The 17,737-nt window shown below is 42.9% G+C and overlaps 1 protein-coding gene across 13 annotated transcripts in view; it reads left to right on the top strand.

The window, feature by feature from the left end:
- Positions 1-17,737, top strand: part of APBB2 (amyloid beta precursor protein binding family B member 2) — a 315,643-nt gene that overhangs the window by 230,604 nt on the left and 67,302 nt on the right. For all 13 annotated transcript variants that reach the window (XM_030563659.1, XM_030563654.1, XM_030563652.1 and 10 more), the window contains 2 exons: positions 8,567-8,713; positions 16,743-16,870. In XM_030563659.1, coding sequence (XP_030419519.1) covers positions 8,567-8,713; positions 16,743-16,870 — 275 coding nt within the window. The remainder of the gene's footprint in view (positions 1-8,566; positions 8,714-16,742; positions 16,871-17,737) is intronic.

The following is a 17,737-nucleotide window of genomic DNA, read 5'->3' as shown; positions in this document are numbered from 1 at the left end:
TTTGAACCTCTCAGAGTGGTGTCACTTCCTTTGCATGTTCTGATTCTTCTTTGGTGACACATTCGTGGTGAAAATATCTGATGTAAGAGCTTTTACAGTGAGATAATAACACTGCACTTTCAAAAATGACAGTTGTTAGAACCTTCTAGAATTCATGCTCAGGGTTAATTCCCCATTCTACAGAATATAGTTACTCCTGGGGGGATTCTGCGCCAAAAAATTAAAAATTCCCCCAGGAGAATTAAAGAAACTCGTATGACAACCCAGTTCCTGCTTTTGTGCCCCTTCCCCCCAGACGCTCAAACCCCTTCTCTCTGCCCCTTCCCCACCCCACACCCCAGAGCCCAGCTGTGGGACCCCCTGGGCCAAACAGTCCTACCCCCTTCCCTCCGAAGAGCCCAGCCATGGCCCTCCCCAACTCACCAACCCCTGGCCCAAACACTCACACCCTCTGTCCCCCAGGAAAGGTTAAGGTAAGATTCAAGCATAGTAGCCTTTTGTTTGTCCCCTGTCATTGTTTGTTTTATACCTTTGGGTGAATAAAGAATATTATAGAGTTTTCTTGTAGGTACCAAATACTGTTGGGCCTGTCATGCTAAAAGAGGTTGAAAATGGAATATGCAGCCCAGAAGTCAAGTCCCAAAGTGGTTGAATTATGGGATTTCACCACTGAGAGGGAGTGGAAGGCCAAGTGTGTTACCTGAGAGGTGCACTCAAGGGGGACTACAAAAGAGTCTAAAACACAGCTTACTCTGTAACTGTAAAACTGGAATTGAATGGGTAAAGCAAGTGGAGAGTTTAATGTGTTTAACAAAAGAAGAGCAAAAATCCAGAAAAATTTAGTTGTAACTAAGATATATTCTGTCGTCATCATCATCCTGATCCTGTTACCTGTATTTCGTATCCCTTGCTCCTATCCTCCTTCTGACTTTGCCTTTTTGAATTGTACTCTGCTTAGTGCTGGAATTGTCTTTTTTCTGTGTTTTGAAAGTAACTAGCACATTGTGGATGCTACCACAATAAAATCTATTTCTCCAGGCACAATAGAAAGTGTATTGAAAAGACTTACAAAAATCAAGGCTTAGCATCCCTAATAGATGTTCTGGCACATTCAACAAGAGCTGTGAGTACTTCATGGGCCAAAAGATCCAGTAATGTGACAGAAGAGATTTGTAAACTTTATTAAATGTTATAAACTGGACATTTTGGCTTCTTCAGAGGCAGCTTTGGGATGAAAAATGCTTCAAGCTGTAGTTTCCCTCCTAATTTCACCATTTCTCCTCCAGGTTTTATTCCCATTTGGTTAAAGTTTAAAGTCAGCTCCCAGATCATCAATTCAGTAAACATGCTTTGCAGGAGGAAAAAAAAAATCATGACTTAATTTCCTTATTTCAAGATACTATTTCTATCTGACATAAAACTTTGATGAATTTGAGTTTTTACCATACACACAGAGGAGTTTAACACAATTTGCATAATGTTTTTTGTTTAATAAATTATATATTATACATTGTTAATTACTTTTCAAAGTAGTTTAACTGGAGTATAGGGTAGGCCTATCACCTCAGGGAAGCCTGTGATTGACAGATCAGGACTGCTTCTGTGCACAGTAAAAGATTCTACCAATCAGTGATGGGTGAGTGCACATAGTAGCTCTGAGAAAAGAAATTTGCAAATAAGAAAAATGTTCCCATTTACTTGGAAAAGCCATTTTTGTCTTTTTAATGCATGTGAATTTATTGATTTAGAATCTCTATGTGGTATGTATCCAAGTAATATGTGTTTAAGCACTTGAAGATGTATTGGATACTAAATGTTTCTAATGTTGCAAAAAATAATAATTTGGTATTTACTCAAAAGCAATAATACTGTTTCTATGAAATTATTTTTTTTCATTTTTATGAATATACAATCTATATTTTTCAAAGTGCTGTCAAGTGGTAAGATCTAACTTAGAGTTACAAAGTGGTGTATGTTTTGTAATCTAGTGGTGATTAATATAAGATCTACCTCTGGTTGTGCCTTGCTGCTGCAAGACCAGTAGAAAGATATAGTTTCATTAATAAATCACTAAAAAAATATACCATAAGCTTCAGTGGTTTGTGTTCTGTGCGCCTTGCCTCTTCGGGCAGCAGGAATGCATACCAAAATGTTGACCAGTATACTGCTTGCTCTGATCAACACATCATGAGAGGCAGTGGAGTTATTCCATAAACTACAAAGGTGAGAGGAGTGCAACATTGATCTTGCCACGAGATTGCTTGTGGCATTCACAGAGGTGCTGACCACAGTGGAACGCCGCTTTGGGGCTCGAGAAACAAGCACTGAGTGATGGGATCACATCGTGATGCATGTCTAGGATTGATCAGCAGTGGCTGCAGAACTTCTGAATGAGAGAGCCATATTCATGGGACCGTGTGATGATCTTTCCCCAGCCCTGTGGCACCAGGACATGAGAATGAGAGCTGCTCTGCCATTGTAGAAGCGTGTGGCAATTGCACTGTGGAAGCTGGCTACTCCAGACTGATACCAATTGGTTGCTAACCAGTTCAGAGTGGGAAAGTCAACTGTTGGACTTGTCTTGACGGAAGTGTACAAGGCCATTAGTCGCATCCTGCTCCGAAAGACCATGACTTTGGGCAATGTGCATGACATTGTGGATGGCTTTGCACAAATGTGCTTCCCTAACTGCGGAGGGGCGATAGATGGCACGCACATTCCAATTCTGGCACCAGACCCCCTAGCCACTGAGTACATTAATTGCAAGGGGTATTTCTCAATGGTTCTTCAGGCGCTTGTGGATCATCGTGGGCATTTCACAGACATTAACGCAGGCTGGTCCAGAAGGGTGCATGACACACACATCATTTGGAACACTGGCCTGTTCAAGAAGCTGCAAGCCGGGACTTTCTTTACGGACCAGAAGATCACTGTAGGGGAAGTTGAAATGCCCATTGTGATTGTGGGAGACCCCGCCTACCCCTTGATGTTGTGGCTTATGAAGCCATACACAGGGCAACTCGTCAGCAGCAAGGAGCAGTTCAACAACAGGCTGAGCAAGTGCAGAATGAGTGTTGAGTTGCTTTTGGCCGTTCAAAGGCCCCCTGGTGCTACCTCTATGGGAAGCTGGACCTGGCCGATGACAGTATTCCTATGCTTATAGCCACATGCTTTATGTGCCATAATATTTGTGAAGGGAAGAATGAAAGCTTCACTCAGGGCTGGACCGCAGACACTCAGCGCCCGAAGGCTGAGTTTGAACAGCCAGAGACCAGGGTTATTAGAGGGGCGCAGCGCGGGGCCATAAGTATCCAGGGATGCCCTTAGGCAGAAATTTGAAGCTGAAAGCCACACTGTGCTCAGGATTGCAATGCTTGTAATGCTAGGAGGTGATGGGTGCAGATGATGCAATACAGAGTTTTAACATAATTGTCTGTTGCTTTGCAGGACTCTGTTTGCTTTCAATTAATGGAGTAAAGATTGTTTTCAAACCAACACAATTATTTTATTAAAAAATAACAACAGGGGGAGAGATTCAAACAGAAAAACATCAGCAGTGAGTGGGATGGGGGAAGGGAAGGTCCAAGGAGGAGGTGGGATCTCGGAATGGCTAAAGATTTGTGTATGTCATATCTAACCTTCTTTGGAGTACAATGCAGCGAGTACTGTACTTCAGAAGGACCAAACTGCAGAGGGATGGATGTTGAGTGCAGTGGGTAGTGGGCATCTGCAGTGCTGGACTGTGATGGGGGGAGGAGTGGAATGCCGTGGGTATAGACTGGAGCCAGGAGTAAAAGTGTGTTGGCAGTGTCTAGGGGGAGCATGGGAAAGAGTTTTGCAACAGCTGCTGCAGAGGAGGATGGACACAGAACTGCTCGGTTTGTAGAGCTAATGTCGCCTGGAGTGTGTCTGCTTGGCGCTCCATAACCTTTAAGAGCCGCTCCGTGTCTTCATTCTGGCATGCCATGTTCTCCTTTGGGTGGTTCTTCTTGCTGTCCCGCCACTCCTTCAATTTCTGCTTCTCAGCCACGGAGTGCATCATAACCATAATCATAACGCAGAAAGTCCTCCTTGGTTCTTCTTGACCACTTTCTAATTCTGCGCAGCCATTCAGCCACCGATAACAAAGGGGGAGGCTGGGCTCCCAAGGTCATCTCTGTGAAGTTTAAATGCAGCATTTTAGAGAAGCAGTATTGTTTGCAATACACAGATTCAGTGATTTAAAACTCAGCCAGTACTCATACACCTGTCACTAACTGGCTGATCCCAGGCAAGCACACATGAGCCATAAGACCCCCAATATGGTGAGTAGCCACAGGGGCAGGGTAAATTACTCTTCCCAGTCCCTGCTGTACACTGGTCACGTGTACACTGTACACTGGTCTTGGGGAAAGCCAGCACTGTAGAGGGGCCTGATAATCATTCCTGTCCCTACACTTTCCACAGCATGTGATCATTATGGAAGATACCTTGCTGCTGAGGGTGAGCAGGAATGAAGGGAGGGTCTTCTCTAAGACTGCGGCTTCCACCCTGGCTCCTATGTGGCTCACCTGTGTGCAGCAATGGGAGCTCCTTCATTTTGACCCTGCAGTGCAGTGAGTCCCAGTCACAGCCTCTTTCTGTCATGCATTGTGAAATCTGTCCATAGGTATCATAATTCCTATGGCTGGAGCACAGCCGGCACTGGAGAACCTCCTCTCCCCAAATGCTGATGTGGTCCAGCAGTTCAGCATTGCTCCAAGCGAGGAATCACCTGGTGCGTGGAGCAGGCATGACCACCTGGAAAGATGCACTGAGACCACTGCATGCATCATCGAGCAAACAGGAAAGGGACTTTCAAAATTCCAAAGGAATTTACGGGGTGGGGATGAGAGTTGGTCACCTGAGGGCAGGCAGTAGAGTTCAAACCGATGACCAGAGAGGCAAGAACAGGCATTATGGAACACCTCCCGGCAGCTAGTCACAGTGCTGTAATCGATCACATGTTTACACTGGCACCGCAGCGCTGTAGCCCTGGCACAGAAATCTGTACGCCTCTCGTTGAGGTAGTTTTTTTACAGTGCTGCAATTGTGCAGTTTCTGCACACTTAAGTGGCTTGGCAGTGTATACACCTCGGGAGTTACAACACAGAAACTTGCCAGTGTAGACAGGGCCTCAGATTCCTTTTTTGAGAATAGGCTTAGGTGGGTTGCTGAAATATACAAGAACTCTTCACTCCAAAATTACTTTGTCCCCTTGTGCTTCTGTACCCCAATAAAGATTAAAACATTAATAAAATTAATTCACTACGTGCTACTGTATGTTCTTGCCCTCCATTAGCTTTCCAAAGTAAACATTTTGTATGTACTTGAATTACCTATCTCTGTGTTTTTGCTTCAGAGTTTTAAAAACCCATTTGTTAAATTAACAAGAGTACTTGTGGCACCTTAGAGACTAACAAATTTATTTCAGCATGAGCTTTCGTGAGCTACAGCTCACTTCTTTGGATGCATAGAATGGAACGCACAGACAGGAGATATTTATACATACAGAGAACATGAAAAGGTGGAAGTATGTATACCAATTGGAAGAGTCCAATCAATTGAGATGAGCTATCGTCAGCAGGAGAAAGAAAACCTTTTTTTTTCATGTTCTGTGTATGTATAAATATCTCCTGTCTGTGTGTTCCATTCTGTGCATCCAAAGAAATGAGCTGTAGCCCACGAAAGCTTATGCTGAAATAAATTTGTTAGTCTCTAAGGTGCCACAAGTACTCCTGTTCTTTTTGCCGATACAGACTAACACGGCTGCTACTCTGCAACGTATCATTTGTTAAATGTATTTCAAAAACAGATGTTAGAGTAATTATAGGCCTAATTCTGCAACCTGGTTCACCAGAGCTGTGTCCTACACAGGACTGCCCTGCAGTCAATGTAGCATGACCTCAGTGGTTTGCAGAGGAATTTACAAGACCGGGGCTGTATTCCTAAACATTTGTTTCATTAGATGCTGGTAACAATGAAACCAGTTTGTCACACGGGGGCAGCACTGAACAATGCATTTTGGCTTTTTAGGGATTGTGTATTTAAAACATTGCTGAATTCTAATATGTATTGCATCATTTGATTTCCTGAACCAATACAAAGTTGATGCAGCACACAATTTCCAAACAAAAAACGCAGTCACTGCCAAAGAAGTTGAAAAGAAGCCAATAGGTAATGTATCGGGAAGCTACACAATGCCTACTCTAAGGGTTTGTCCACACTGGAACTTCATTGACAAAACTTTTGTCATTCAGGGGTGTTAAAAAACCACACAGCCTGAATGACACAAGTTTTACTGACAAAAAGCGCTGGTATGAACAGTGTTTTGTTGGCAAGATCGCTCTCCTGCCAACAAAGCTGCTGCAGTTCATGGGAGGTGGAAGTTTTTTGTCAGCAGGAGCTCTCTGCCGACAAACAGCAGTGACACTGCGTGCCTTTTAGCAGCACAGCCATGTCGCTAAAAGCCTCGCAATGTAGCCATACCCCACATTAATCTTTAGTCCACTTTTGAGTTGGAGGTATACATGGTAAAAGAGAGAGGGTCTTAAATGCGGGCTAGATTTTAAGTACATTCATTCTAAATTTTCCTTCTGTCCTTTTGCGATGTGCTGGAGCTTATGCCTCTCTAGACAGCTGTGATTGGCACATAGGGGATTTGTAGGTAGGGGAAGGTGGGATTGTAATGTCTCATTAAGTTCTCAAAGACCCCATGCCATAGATTTTACTAATCCATATAGACCAGGGGTAGGTGACCTATGGCACGCGTGCCGAAGGCAGCACGCAAGCTGATTTTCAGTGGCACTCATACTGCCTGGGTTCCTGCCACCAGTCCAGGGGGCTCTGCATTTTAATTTTAAATGAAACTTCTTAAATATTTTTAAAACCTTATTTATTTTACATACAACAATAGTTTAGTTATATATTATAGACTTATAGAAACAGACCTTCTAAAAACATTAAAATGTATTACTGGCACACGAAACCTTAAATTTGAGTGAACAAATGAAGACTCGGCACACCACTTCTGAAAGGCTGCCAACCCCTGATACAGACAATATAATCTATGCTGAATGCTTCAAAAATAGTGTGTGTTATATAATATGGGGTTTCTAGGGGGTACTCTTAATAAAATAGAAGTTCAGCATGTCTACCAGAAGGAAGCAACAAAACTATTATAGATTTGTATTAGCAATTATGGCTCAACTTGACAGCAGAATCCTCTGGGTGAAATCTTTTTCCCCGTTGAAGTCAATGGCAAAACTCCCATTGACTTCAATAGGGTCAGGATTTCACTCTATAACGCCTCAGCATAATATGAATGTTTTTTCCATATTAAAAAGTGGCTTTTATAAATCTACCATAATGACAGTAACAGAAATATTTCCAGGCAATTTATCCCTTTTTGTTTTGTTTGCAAAATGCACCATACGTGCTGACTGATGTAGTCTTGCAATGTTCTGCCAATTGAGAGCTCTGGTTGGCATCCTTCTGCTCTATACTATTATAATTTTTTTTTAAGGGTCACTGTTAAAAGCCTGTTTCTTCACACAGTATTTTATTTCTTAGTTAATACTTCGGATTTACCATTGTCTGCTGTCTTACTTAAACTTACTGTAAAACTGATTGTGATAATCCTTAATAAATTAAGTTTTGTGGTTTAAAACTCAGTAGTGAGATATACCATGTGTGGATTTCACAACAGGCCTAAACCAAAAGCTTTTTTGGAATTAAGGCTGAAAATACTAGCTAGGACCTCCATCTTACTTTATCCATAGCTGTGGTTGCTATTTTTCTGGTGTAAGGGTATTCTACTGACTGCCTAAAGCATTTCTTACATCAGGGGTCCTCAACGCGGTGTCCACGAGTGCCATGGCGCCCACTGGGGCGTCTAAGTGTACCCACGTACTGTCTGGCAGACGAGCATCCGCCAAAATGTCGCCAACAAGCAGCTTCCCCCAGAGGCGTCGCCACCGAAATGCTGCCAAAAATCAGCGGCATTTCGGCTGCGACGCCTCTGGAGGATGCTGCTTGTCGGTGGTATTTTGGGGCGACGCCTGTTGATGTTGCTACTTATTGGTGGCATTTCAGCAGATGCTCGTCCGCCGCCATGGTCCTCTGTGGCTTGTTGTCAGCGCCTGCCAGATAAAAAAGGTTGGGGACCACTGCCTGACATGTTCCACGTTTCCTCTTTTGGTGACTGTATTCTTTAAAGCATTTTGCGTTCTGCCACCATGGAGATATAAGAAGTATCATTTTTCCTGACACATCATTCAACTTACCTTGTTCCTTCCAATAAATATTTTCATTTTACATTATTAAATGAAACATTTTAATGTACCTATCTGCTATGAGTGTCATCTTATGGCAATGCAGGGACCTGCTTCTGTTCTGTTCAAAAAGAGGGGGAGTTTTGACATTGACTTCACTGGGAATCTGTCCATTAGATTTCTTCAGTCTTTTGTAAGTAATTGATACTGCTTTGTTGGTATACAGAATTACGATTTACACACAAATCTTTTCTCTGGTTGTTTTTTTTTTTCAGTGCTTTGCTGTGCGCTCTTTGGGCTGGGTAGAAATGGCAGAAGAAGATCTAGCTCCTGGAAAAAGCAGTGTTGCTGTGAACAATTGCATCAGACAACTGTCTTACTGTAAAAATGATATCAGAGACACAGTTGGCATATGGGGAGAGGTAAGAGTATGGTCCGAACTTTCTTTACATTACCCTGTTCCCCCCCTTGAATACATTCCACCCACTCCATAAGATACCTTTAAAAATACACAGAAGCATGTTAGTTTTCCACCCAATTTTAAATGTTACTGAACAAAAATTAAGTACCCTAATTTTCTATGTATTCTTTAATGAAAAAAAAGTAAAGAAGCAGAGCGAGACTGGGACTGCTGTATCAGCAGCTGGTGCTGGCAAAAAGGAGAAGAAAATTTGAGAGTGAACTTGATTTTTGTTTCTGGGAGGTTAGGAGAGCAGGTGTCACAAAGACCATGATGAAATTGTTGTGTCTCCAGTTCATATGTTAGATATGCTGCATGACAAGTCCAGTAATAATTAAATGGCTGTATACTGTGCAGTTTGTTAATAAAACATCTGCTATAAACTGAAGATGAGGGTCAAATACAGGGTGATGTGTAAGGTGGTAGAAGTTACTCTACTATTCCTTTATATTCTCACTGTCATAAGCTCAGATCCAAAGTCCTTGAAATCAGTGGAAATCCTTGTACTGACTAAAGAGGGCTTTGTTTCAGTGCCTGTTCCATTCTCACACCCTTTACCAGTGGGAAAGGAAATGTAAGGAACTTCAAGTTGGTGCGTCTTTTGCTTCTAGATCCTAGAGGCTATAGGTTATCTATTTTAACATAGGCTTTCTTAAACCCTCTGCCAAGTTGTTTTTCTTGTTATGCTGCTCTCTTCTGGCCCGTTAGCATATGAGTTACACCAGCTTAGATTTCCTGTGCACCATGATCCAAATGCAGAAGTGATATGTAAAGAGAATGAAAATGACATTGGTAATTGTAGCAGTGAGGCCTAGTGGCTAGAACACTGGCCTGGGACTCAGGAGACCTGGTTCTGCCACTGACCTTTGGGTGATCTTGGGAAAGCCACTTCACCTCTCTGTGCCTCAGTTTCCCCATCTGTAAAATGTGGATAACGATACTGACCTTCTTTGTAAACTGTGTAAATCCAGACGGAGCCTAACTGTTGTAAATGTACACTCTAGGCTTACTCTTTTAGATGCACCTGTGAGTCTGGCCTACTGGGAGTGAGGTTTTTAAAAACAAGAAAATTACCCCCCCCACCTCCCAAAAAAGTGTTAATGAAGAGTGCAAACAGAAATTATGCTTTTATACTTCTTATGTTTCTTTGCCTGCCAGTGTTTGCTTATTAAGAAACAAGACAAGTAGACCTTCATTTCTGGGCTGATTAAAGGTTGAGAGCAGCGTGGAAGTTGAGTTGTCCAGGAGTGCGTGTGTGTGTGCGTGTGCATGTTTGTGTTTGATTGTACCATTTGGGGAGCATGGGGGAGAGAAAGATGTTTGACTGCTGAAAAGAATTCTCCCTTTGTCTTCCCTACACTGACTATGACAGGGGTTCTCAAACTGGGGGTCAGGACCCCTCAGGGGGTTGCGAAGTTATTACATGGGGGATCGCGAGCTGGCAGCCTCCACCCCAAACCCTGCTTTGCCTCTAGCATTTATAATGGTGTTAAATATATAAAAAAGTGTTTTTAATTTAAAAGTGGGGGGTTGCACTCAGAGGCTTGCTATATAAAAGTGGTCACCAGAACAAAAGTTTGAGAACCACTGGACTATGAGAAGTCACGTGTCCTGTAATTGCATCAATATGGGACCTGAGATGACAAAGTGTTTGCTAGGGGGCTAGAGCACTATTCTACCAGGCCAGAATGCTCCATGGTGGCAGTTGTGGAATGAATGATTAAAATGGAAGGAGAGGGAAGGATGCTTATTTCCATATTCCAAGTTAACGGACATTTCCTCCATTTCATAGTGGGCGGATGCCATTTTTATTTCATGGCACTGCCCTTTGGCCTCTCATCAGCCTCAAGGGTGTTCACAAAATGTATGGAGCCAGTGGCTGCTTACCTGAGACATTGAGGGGTCAAGTCTTCTCATATCTCAGTGACTGACATATCAAGGGCAGGTCTCAGGAACAGGTGCAGAGGAGCCTCTATCTGGTGCGTTCCACCTACTGCGACCTGGGCCTGTTAACAAAGGAGAAAAAATCCACCTTGAAGCTGGTCCAGCAAATAGAGTTCATTGGGACAGTTCTTGACATTACACGAGCCAGGGCCTTCCTTCCAGTAGTACATTTTCAGGCCATGTCAGACCTGTTCTCCCACGTAAAGAACCACCGCTCACCATGGCTCACACCTGCTTGCGGTTGTTGGGCCATATGGCCACACGTACATACATGGTCAGTCATGCCAGGCTCCATCTCGGGCCACTGCAAATGTGGCTGGCATCGGTTTACATCCTCATCAGGCACAACCTAGACTGGATAGTCAGGGTGCCGGATCACATCCGGTCATCCCTGAATTGGTGGTTGGACGCCGTGTAGTGTTGGAGGGAGTTCCCTTCTCGACTCCATCCCTGGTGCTGACCCTGGTCTCTAATGCTGTGGACCTGGGCCACCATATCAATGTCACGGAGCTGAGAGTGGTTTGCTTGACCTACAAGGCTTTCCTGCCCCACAGGAAGGGCAAGGTGGTGCAGGTTCTGACAGACAATACCTCTGCGGTGTATTACAACAACAGGCAGAGCAGAGCCAGGTTGTCAGCCCTTTGCCAAGAAACTCTCCACCTTTGGGACTTCTGTGTGCAGCATGCCATTCATCTGGTAGCTGTGCACCTGCCAGAGCCAAGAACGTGGTAGGAAATTGCCTCAGCAGGACCTTCTTGTCTCGCCACGAGTGGTCTTTCCACCCAGAGACGGTCAGTGCAATCTTCTGGAAGTGGTGGACTCCCCAGGTGGACCTGTTCATGTCCAGGCAGAACAGGAAATGCCACATATTTTGTTTGATCTGGGGGTTGGACAGGGGTTCCCTATCAGATGCATTTCAGATGCTCCCATGGTCGGGGGCTCTGATGTATCCATTCCTGCCAGTGTCATTGATTCACAGAGTCCTAGTGAAGATCAAACAGGACAAGGCGAAGGTTATCCTGATAGCCCCCGTGTGACCTCACTAGCACTGGTTCAGCATGCTGTTGTACCATTCGGTAGCTGTCCCAGAGCTACAGCTGCACCCAAACCTGGCGGCACTGCACTTGACAGCCTGGCTACTGCATAACTGAATGTGGACGAACGGAAATGCTCGGCCCAGGTCAGCAGGTCTTGTTGGGTAGCAGAAAACCCTCCACCAGAGCGACTTACCTGGCCAAGTGGAAAAGGTTCACGTGCTGGGCCTCAGATCGGCGAGTCGGAGCTGAGCAGGCCCTGCTGCAGGAGATTCTAGATTATCTGCTGCACCTCAAACTCCCAGGTTTGTCCTGATAATCAGTCACGGTCCACCTGGCCTTTATCTCAGCTTTCCACCCTCCATTCCAAGGAGGGTCAGTCTTCGCTCACGACATGACAGGTTGGTTTTGGAAAGGTTTGGAGCATCGCTACCCACACATCCAGGATCCCGTCCCTCCCTGGGACCTGAATCACATGCTGTCAAGGCTCATGGGGCCTCCTTTCAAGCCTCTGGCTTCCTGCTTCTCTCCTGGAAAGTTCGGTTCCTGGTTGTGATAATGGCGGCCTACAGGGTGTCCAAGATCAGGGCACTTACTTTGGTGCTGCTCTATATGGTCTTCTACAACAGTGAGGTCCAGCTGCGACCGCACCTGGCGTTTCTGCCTAAGAGAGTTTCCCAGTTTCATAGGACGTATACTTACCCATCTTCTTTCTATAGCCTCATACGTCAGATGAGGAATGCAGGCTGCACACCCTTGATGTCAGAAGGGTGCTGGCCTTCTGCATAGATGGAACAAAGCCATTCTGTAAGTCGTCACAGTTGTTCGTTGCGGTGGCAGACAGAATGAAAGGTTGCCCAGTGTCTGCTCAAAAGATTTCATCCTGGGTCATGGCCTGCATCCGCTATTGCTATAAGCTGGCAAAAGTACCTCCGCCGGAAATCGTGATGGCACACTCGACCAGTGTGCAGACATCATCAGTGGCTTTCCTGGTGCAGGCACCAATCCAAGAGAGCTGTAGGGCTGCTACCTGGTGATCTGTCTGCACGTTCACATCTCATTATGTACTTATCGAGCAAGCTCGAGATGATGCTAGCTTTGGCAGAGCAGTGTTGCAAGCTGCACAACTATGAACTCTGAACTTTTTGTAACTTTGTTCTTCGAGATGTGTTGCTCATGTCCATTCCATTACTCACCCTCCTGCCCCTCTGTCAGAGTTGCCAGCAAGAAGGAACTGAGAGGGTGTAGGACAAGCGGTGCCTGATATACCAGTGCATGAGTGCGGCACTCAAGGTGGTGCCACAGCTGATCTTACGAATACCGCTAAGGCAAAAATCTCCGACAGCCACACTAGTGGGCACTCGCACACCTGGAATGGAATGGACATGAACAACAGTTATGAAAGATAGGTAACAGTTTTTTCATCCCAAGCTACTGTTATGGCCTTAAGGTCTGTGGTGTCTCCCCTGGTTATGACCAGAATGAAGCACAGAGATTTCAGAGTGAAGTTTGAGAATATGGAGGTATTTAGAACACAAAAATTAAAATAAACATAGCTTAATCTATAGCTTTGGAAAGATTGTAGATTTATTTGTTTTAAGTTATTTTGAATGTTAAAAATATTTTCAAATTGAAAACTTTCATATGTTTAAAATATGTGTGTATGGAACCCACAGCTAAACAGTTCTTCACAGCTCCAAATGTCTCTTCAGCTGGCTGAGACCATAATTCACCAACCGAGTCTCAAGTAGGCATTGACATGATACAGTCAGTAATTTAATAACTTTCGTGTGTATCAGGATGACAAGTTGTTAAGTGTCTTATGATAGGCTGTGCTTTGTAAAAGACTTTATCTTATTGTCATAAAAAAATCTATCTTTTCAGGAGGAGGGTGTTAAAGAAAGTTGGGTCACAAATTACTGAGTTAGTACCATATTCTTTTCACCTTATTCACATGAGTAGTCCCACAGAGTCAATCTAAACGGGCAAGCAATACAATTCAGACACAGAGGAGTAAATAGATCCCCACTTACTTTAGAAGAAATTCTTGTAACAACACTTCTTGGTTGGCAGAGCACTGATAGGTTGTATGGAAGAAGCATGTTTAAAGGAGGGAGCTGAAATGAAGAGAGAAAGATGACAACAAATTGGAGGGAAATCGGAAGGAATACAGAATATGTACAACAAAAAATTAAGCTGAAAGAGTTGAATTAAGATTAAGTTTTTAGGATTCGGTAAAGATTAAAAGGACTAGTTTGGCTCAAATATTATTAAATGAGGTTGAGGATTGGGACCATTTGTAAGTATTTCACCCCAAAGAGGAGATAAATTGTTCCAGGTAGACAAGATGACATAATAACACTTTCTCATTTCTAATTTCCACAATTCTGTGAAATCAAAGGCATGAAAGAAGACCACATAATATGTTTTGCTGCATTACCACATACTACATTGTCATTTTTGCCACATACTGTACAGATTATTTACCTTACAAAGTATATTGCTGCAGCATGTGTCTCACTAAAAATAGCTTCTCACCAACAGTCTTCTAGGATCAAACTCTTCTTTAATTTTGTAGTAAAATCTCAATGAACTAATTGGGTATTGACGAGTTCATAAAATCAAAATCTTCATAAAATTGAACGTCTCAAAATTACTGTAAGTATGGTGCGTAAATTGCAGCATGGTACACTACATCGCTGCTTTCTTGTCCTTCATACCACTATAAAGAGGTTTCCAGTGCACTGAAGGTATCCAAATGTGAAGGGATGTTAACTTGTTCTCCTTCAACATCAGTTTATTATATGACACTCTCCCACACACCCTATGGGGACCATTTAGCTGGTCATTCTCAAGATTGGTGCTCTTAAAATCGAGATTCTACTTTTAGTTCCCTGAGTTGTTTTGTTTGCCAGAAGCCTTTTCCCCGCTCCCCTTTTCCCTGCTCCCCCACCCCCAGTAGTAGTTTTTGTAGTCTCTTCAGAATTCTTTGACAGTCAGTGAGGTCACGTAGAATGTGGCCAGGTTTATCCTGTCTTTGTATTTAGATTCCCAGAGTGCCTATGTAATTTCTGGTTGTCTGCTGCTACACGATCTCCATCACTATAATAGCCTTTGTATAATAAGGAAACAAAAATTGTGCAAAATATATTGCAGTTGGCCTGAGCTGAGCCATCCCTTGTGTATGCTAGAATTTCTTTTGATTTATGTTCATTATGTTCCATATCTGCCCAGTCTCCAACCCTATTCAGATTTTTAAAATGTAGTTTTATTGCCCTAATTCCAGCATTATGATCATCAGATTTTACTTTCTTGCAACAATTTCTTCCAGGTCATTGCTACATAAATAAATGTGTAAATAGAAAATTGGTCTAAATACCCAGCAATGTTCTCTTTCGTGAGCTATTTTCAGTCTCTTTGGTCTCTTAACAAATTCTTTGTCCTTTATCTTTTTCATAGTTCTTGTGATTTTTAGTCACCTTAGAAATCTAAGTGACTCTTCTTGCTCTTCTTTTGTACCTTATTCCTTCCTTACTTTTTTACTCTTCTACTCTTATTTCTTTTGTGCAATAAGCTACTTCATTAGTGTTAATTCTCCATTAACCATCTGTTTATTGCAACTGCATCTTCTTTTCCTCCCCCAAGATAACTTTTTGTGTGTATTTCCTTCCTTACATTTTCTTCAGACCTCTGTCTCCTCTCTCTGGCAAGACTTTGCCTCCCCGATTTTCCCTCCAGATGTTGTTCATCCCTTCATGTGTAAATCTATTCTGTTACAAAAAGAGCTCCACTGTACAAGCAAATAAAGTAAACAGTCCCTTCCAAGCCAAAAGAAATGCATGACAGTCAGGGACACAGAATTAGACACACTATTAAAACCTGAGCAGTGGCAATCTGAAAAAGGGCTGCCATATCATTGAGATGTACAAAAATAAGAGAGTGATTTCTAAATCCTCTGTCAGTATGTGATCAGATTCTTTCCACTCTGAAAGGCGTATGGATGGTGTCTCAAGAGTGGGGAAACAAATTCTCATTTACTAAGTGGGGACCCCCCCACAGTCCATCCCTTTTTGATCAATATTTTGTCTTACATAACTCTAGAATCATTTCCATGGGGTCCTGCAATTCTCCTGGGATTACTGTTTGAGAAGATATACCAAATCAGATGAAACTGATTTCCAAGCCTCCTTTGGCTGCAGTGTGTACTTCTCTCTGGGAAGCTTAAAAGACAGAACGACCTGATATTAGGGCAGAGGTGGCTAGGATATAGAGAGTATTAATAATAGAAAGAATTATCATTCCTAAATTGTCATTAAAGGGAAGAATATCACAAAAAAGTGGTTCCTTTTCTTAGAATCTTCAACCAAGAAAAATGCCAATACTCACAAGCCGAAAGACAGGATGAAATCCTGGCTCTGTTGAAGTCAATGGCAAAACTCCCACTGACTTCAGTGAGGATAGGGTTCAGCCTCAATGCCATCCTCTCCAATAGCCCTTTTAACTGTGAAGTGGAAGCTGAGGCAGAGAAAGCATGGCTCATCATATCATTTGATGTGTTTCTCCTCCTTAAAAGGTTACTGGTTTTGTTGTTTATTGCTAAGGTTTTAATATTAAGAATTGTCTTGTATTTTATGATGATTAATGTTTTTTCAGGGAAACGAGTAACCAAAAAACTTGTGTATTGAATATCTGAATGTCATGTGACCTTAAGATTGTTATTAATTATACCGAGCCAAGAAAACCAATTACATTTTACAAATGGAACACAATTTTTTTCTCCAGTTTCATTTATTAAAAAAAATAAGTAAAGTAAAATGTTATCTTGAACCTTTTTAAACAAGAAGTCAGCTTGTTTTCAGATGCACTCAGAATAAATTGAAACCTTGAGTCAATCAAATGACTCAATGATATTTAACAATGCAAATAAAGAAAAGAGACACATCTTGAGTTTTGAGCTGATTTACTTTGCATGAAGAATACATTTTATAATTTTTGTTTTGTTTTGAATTATAGGGAAAAGACATGTACCTTATACTGGAGAACGACATGCTAAATTTGGTTGACCCCATGGATCACACCATTCTTCATTCTCAGCCCATTGTGAGCATTAGAATCTGGGGAGTGGGTCGTGACAATGGCCGGTGAGTTTACAATCTCCTAAATCTTTGTTGCTTTGTGTTGTTGAAATTGACTAATGTGTATATATGCTGGGTGTATATATGCTGGCCAAGGGAAGCATCACAAATAGCCATTTTATTGTGTGATTATGTTCCAGTAACTATGGGAGTATTTATATTCATTATATTTGTTAGGTAAATTACTTTAAAAAACCAACACACCCCTTTCTTTTTCAGACCTCCCTATAGCACATTTTGCAAAATGATATTTGGATAAGATATTCAAAGGGCCTCAACTTGGCCTCTAAAGTTGTTTATGCAACTTTTATGTTCACAAAGAATGAATCTATTTATGCTTGCAGATCAGGTACAGGAACTCCTCACTTAAAGTCGTCCCAGTTAACGTTGTTTCGATGTTAAGTTGCTGCTCAATTAGGGAACATGCTCGTTTAAAGTTGTGAAATGCTCCCTTCTAATGTTTTAGCAGCCACCTGCTTTGTCCACTGCTTTCATGAAAAGCAGCCTGTTGCAGCTAGCTGGTGGGTGGTTGGAACCAGGGTGGACCAGCTGTCCCTCCCCCCACTGCCATGTGCTGCTTCTGCCCTCTGCTTTGGAGCTGCTCCGAGAGACTCCTGTTTGCTGTATGGCGGGAGGGTGGAAAAGGGGGGTTATTGTGAGGGTGTCTCTCCCTCCCCCCTGCTCCTGCACCCTGCTTACCCCATCTTCCATAGAGCAAGGGGGACACACGACGGAGGGAGGGAGCTTCTAGGTCAGTGGTACCTAACCTTTTCGTCTGGCGGGTGCCAGACGAAGGACCTTAGTGGCAGTCAAACGTCCACTGAAATGATGCCGAAATTCGGTGGCATTTCGGCGGATGTTCAACTGCCGGCC

Source organism: Gopherus evgoodei, chromosome 5 (genome assembly GCF_007399415.2).
Source record: "Gopherus evgoodei ecotype Sinaloan lineage chromosome 5, rGopEvg1_v1.p, whole genome shotgun sequence".
NCBI classification, from domain to species: Eukaryota; Metazoa; Chordata; order Testudines; family Testudinidae; genus Gopherus; species Gopherus evgoodei.
The sequence above is the reverse complement of the archived record's forward strand: the minus strand, read 5'-3'. Positions and strand labels throughout refer to the sequence as shown.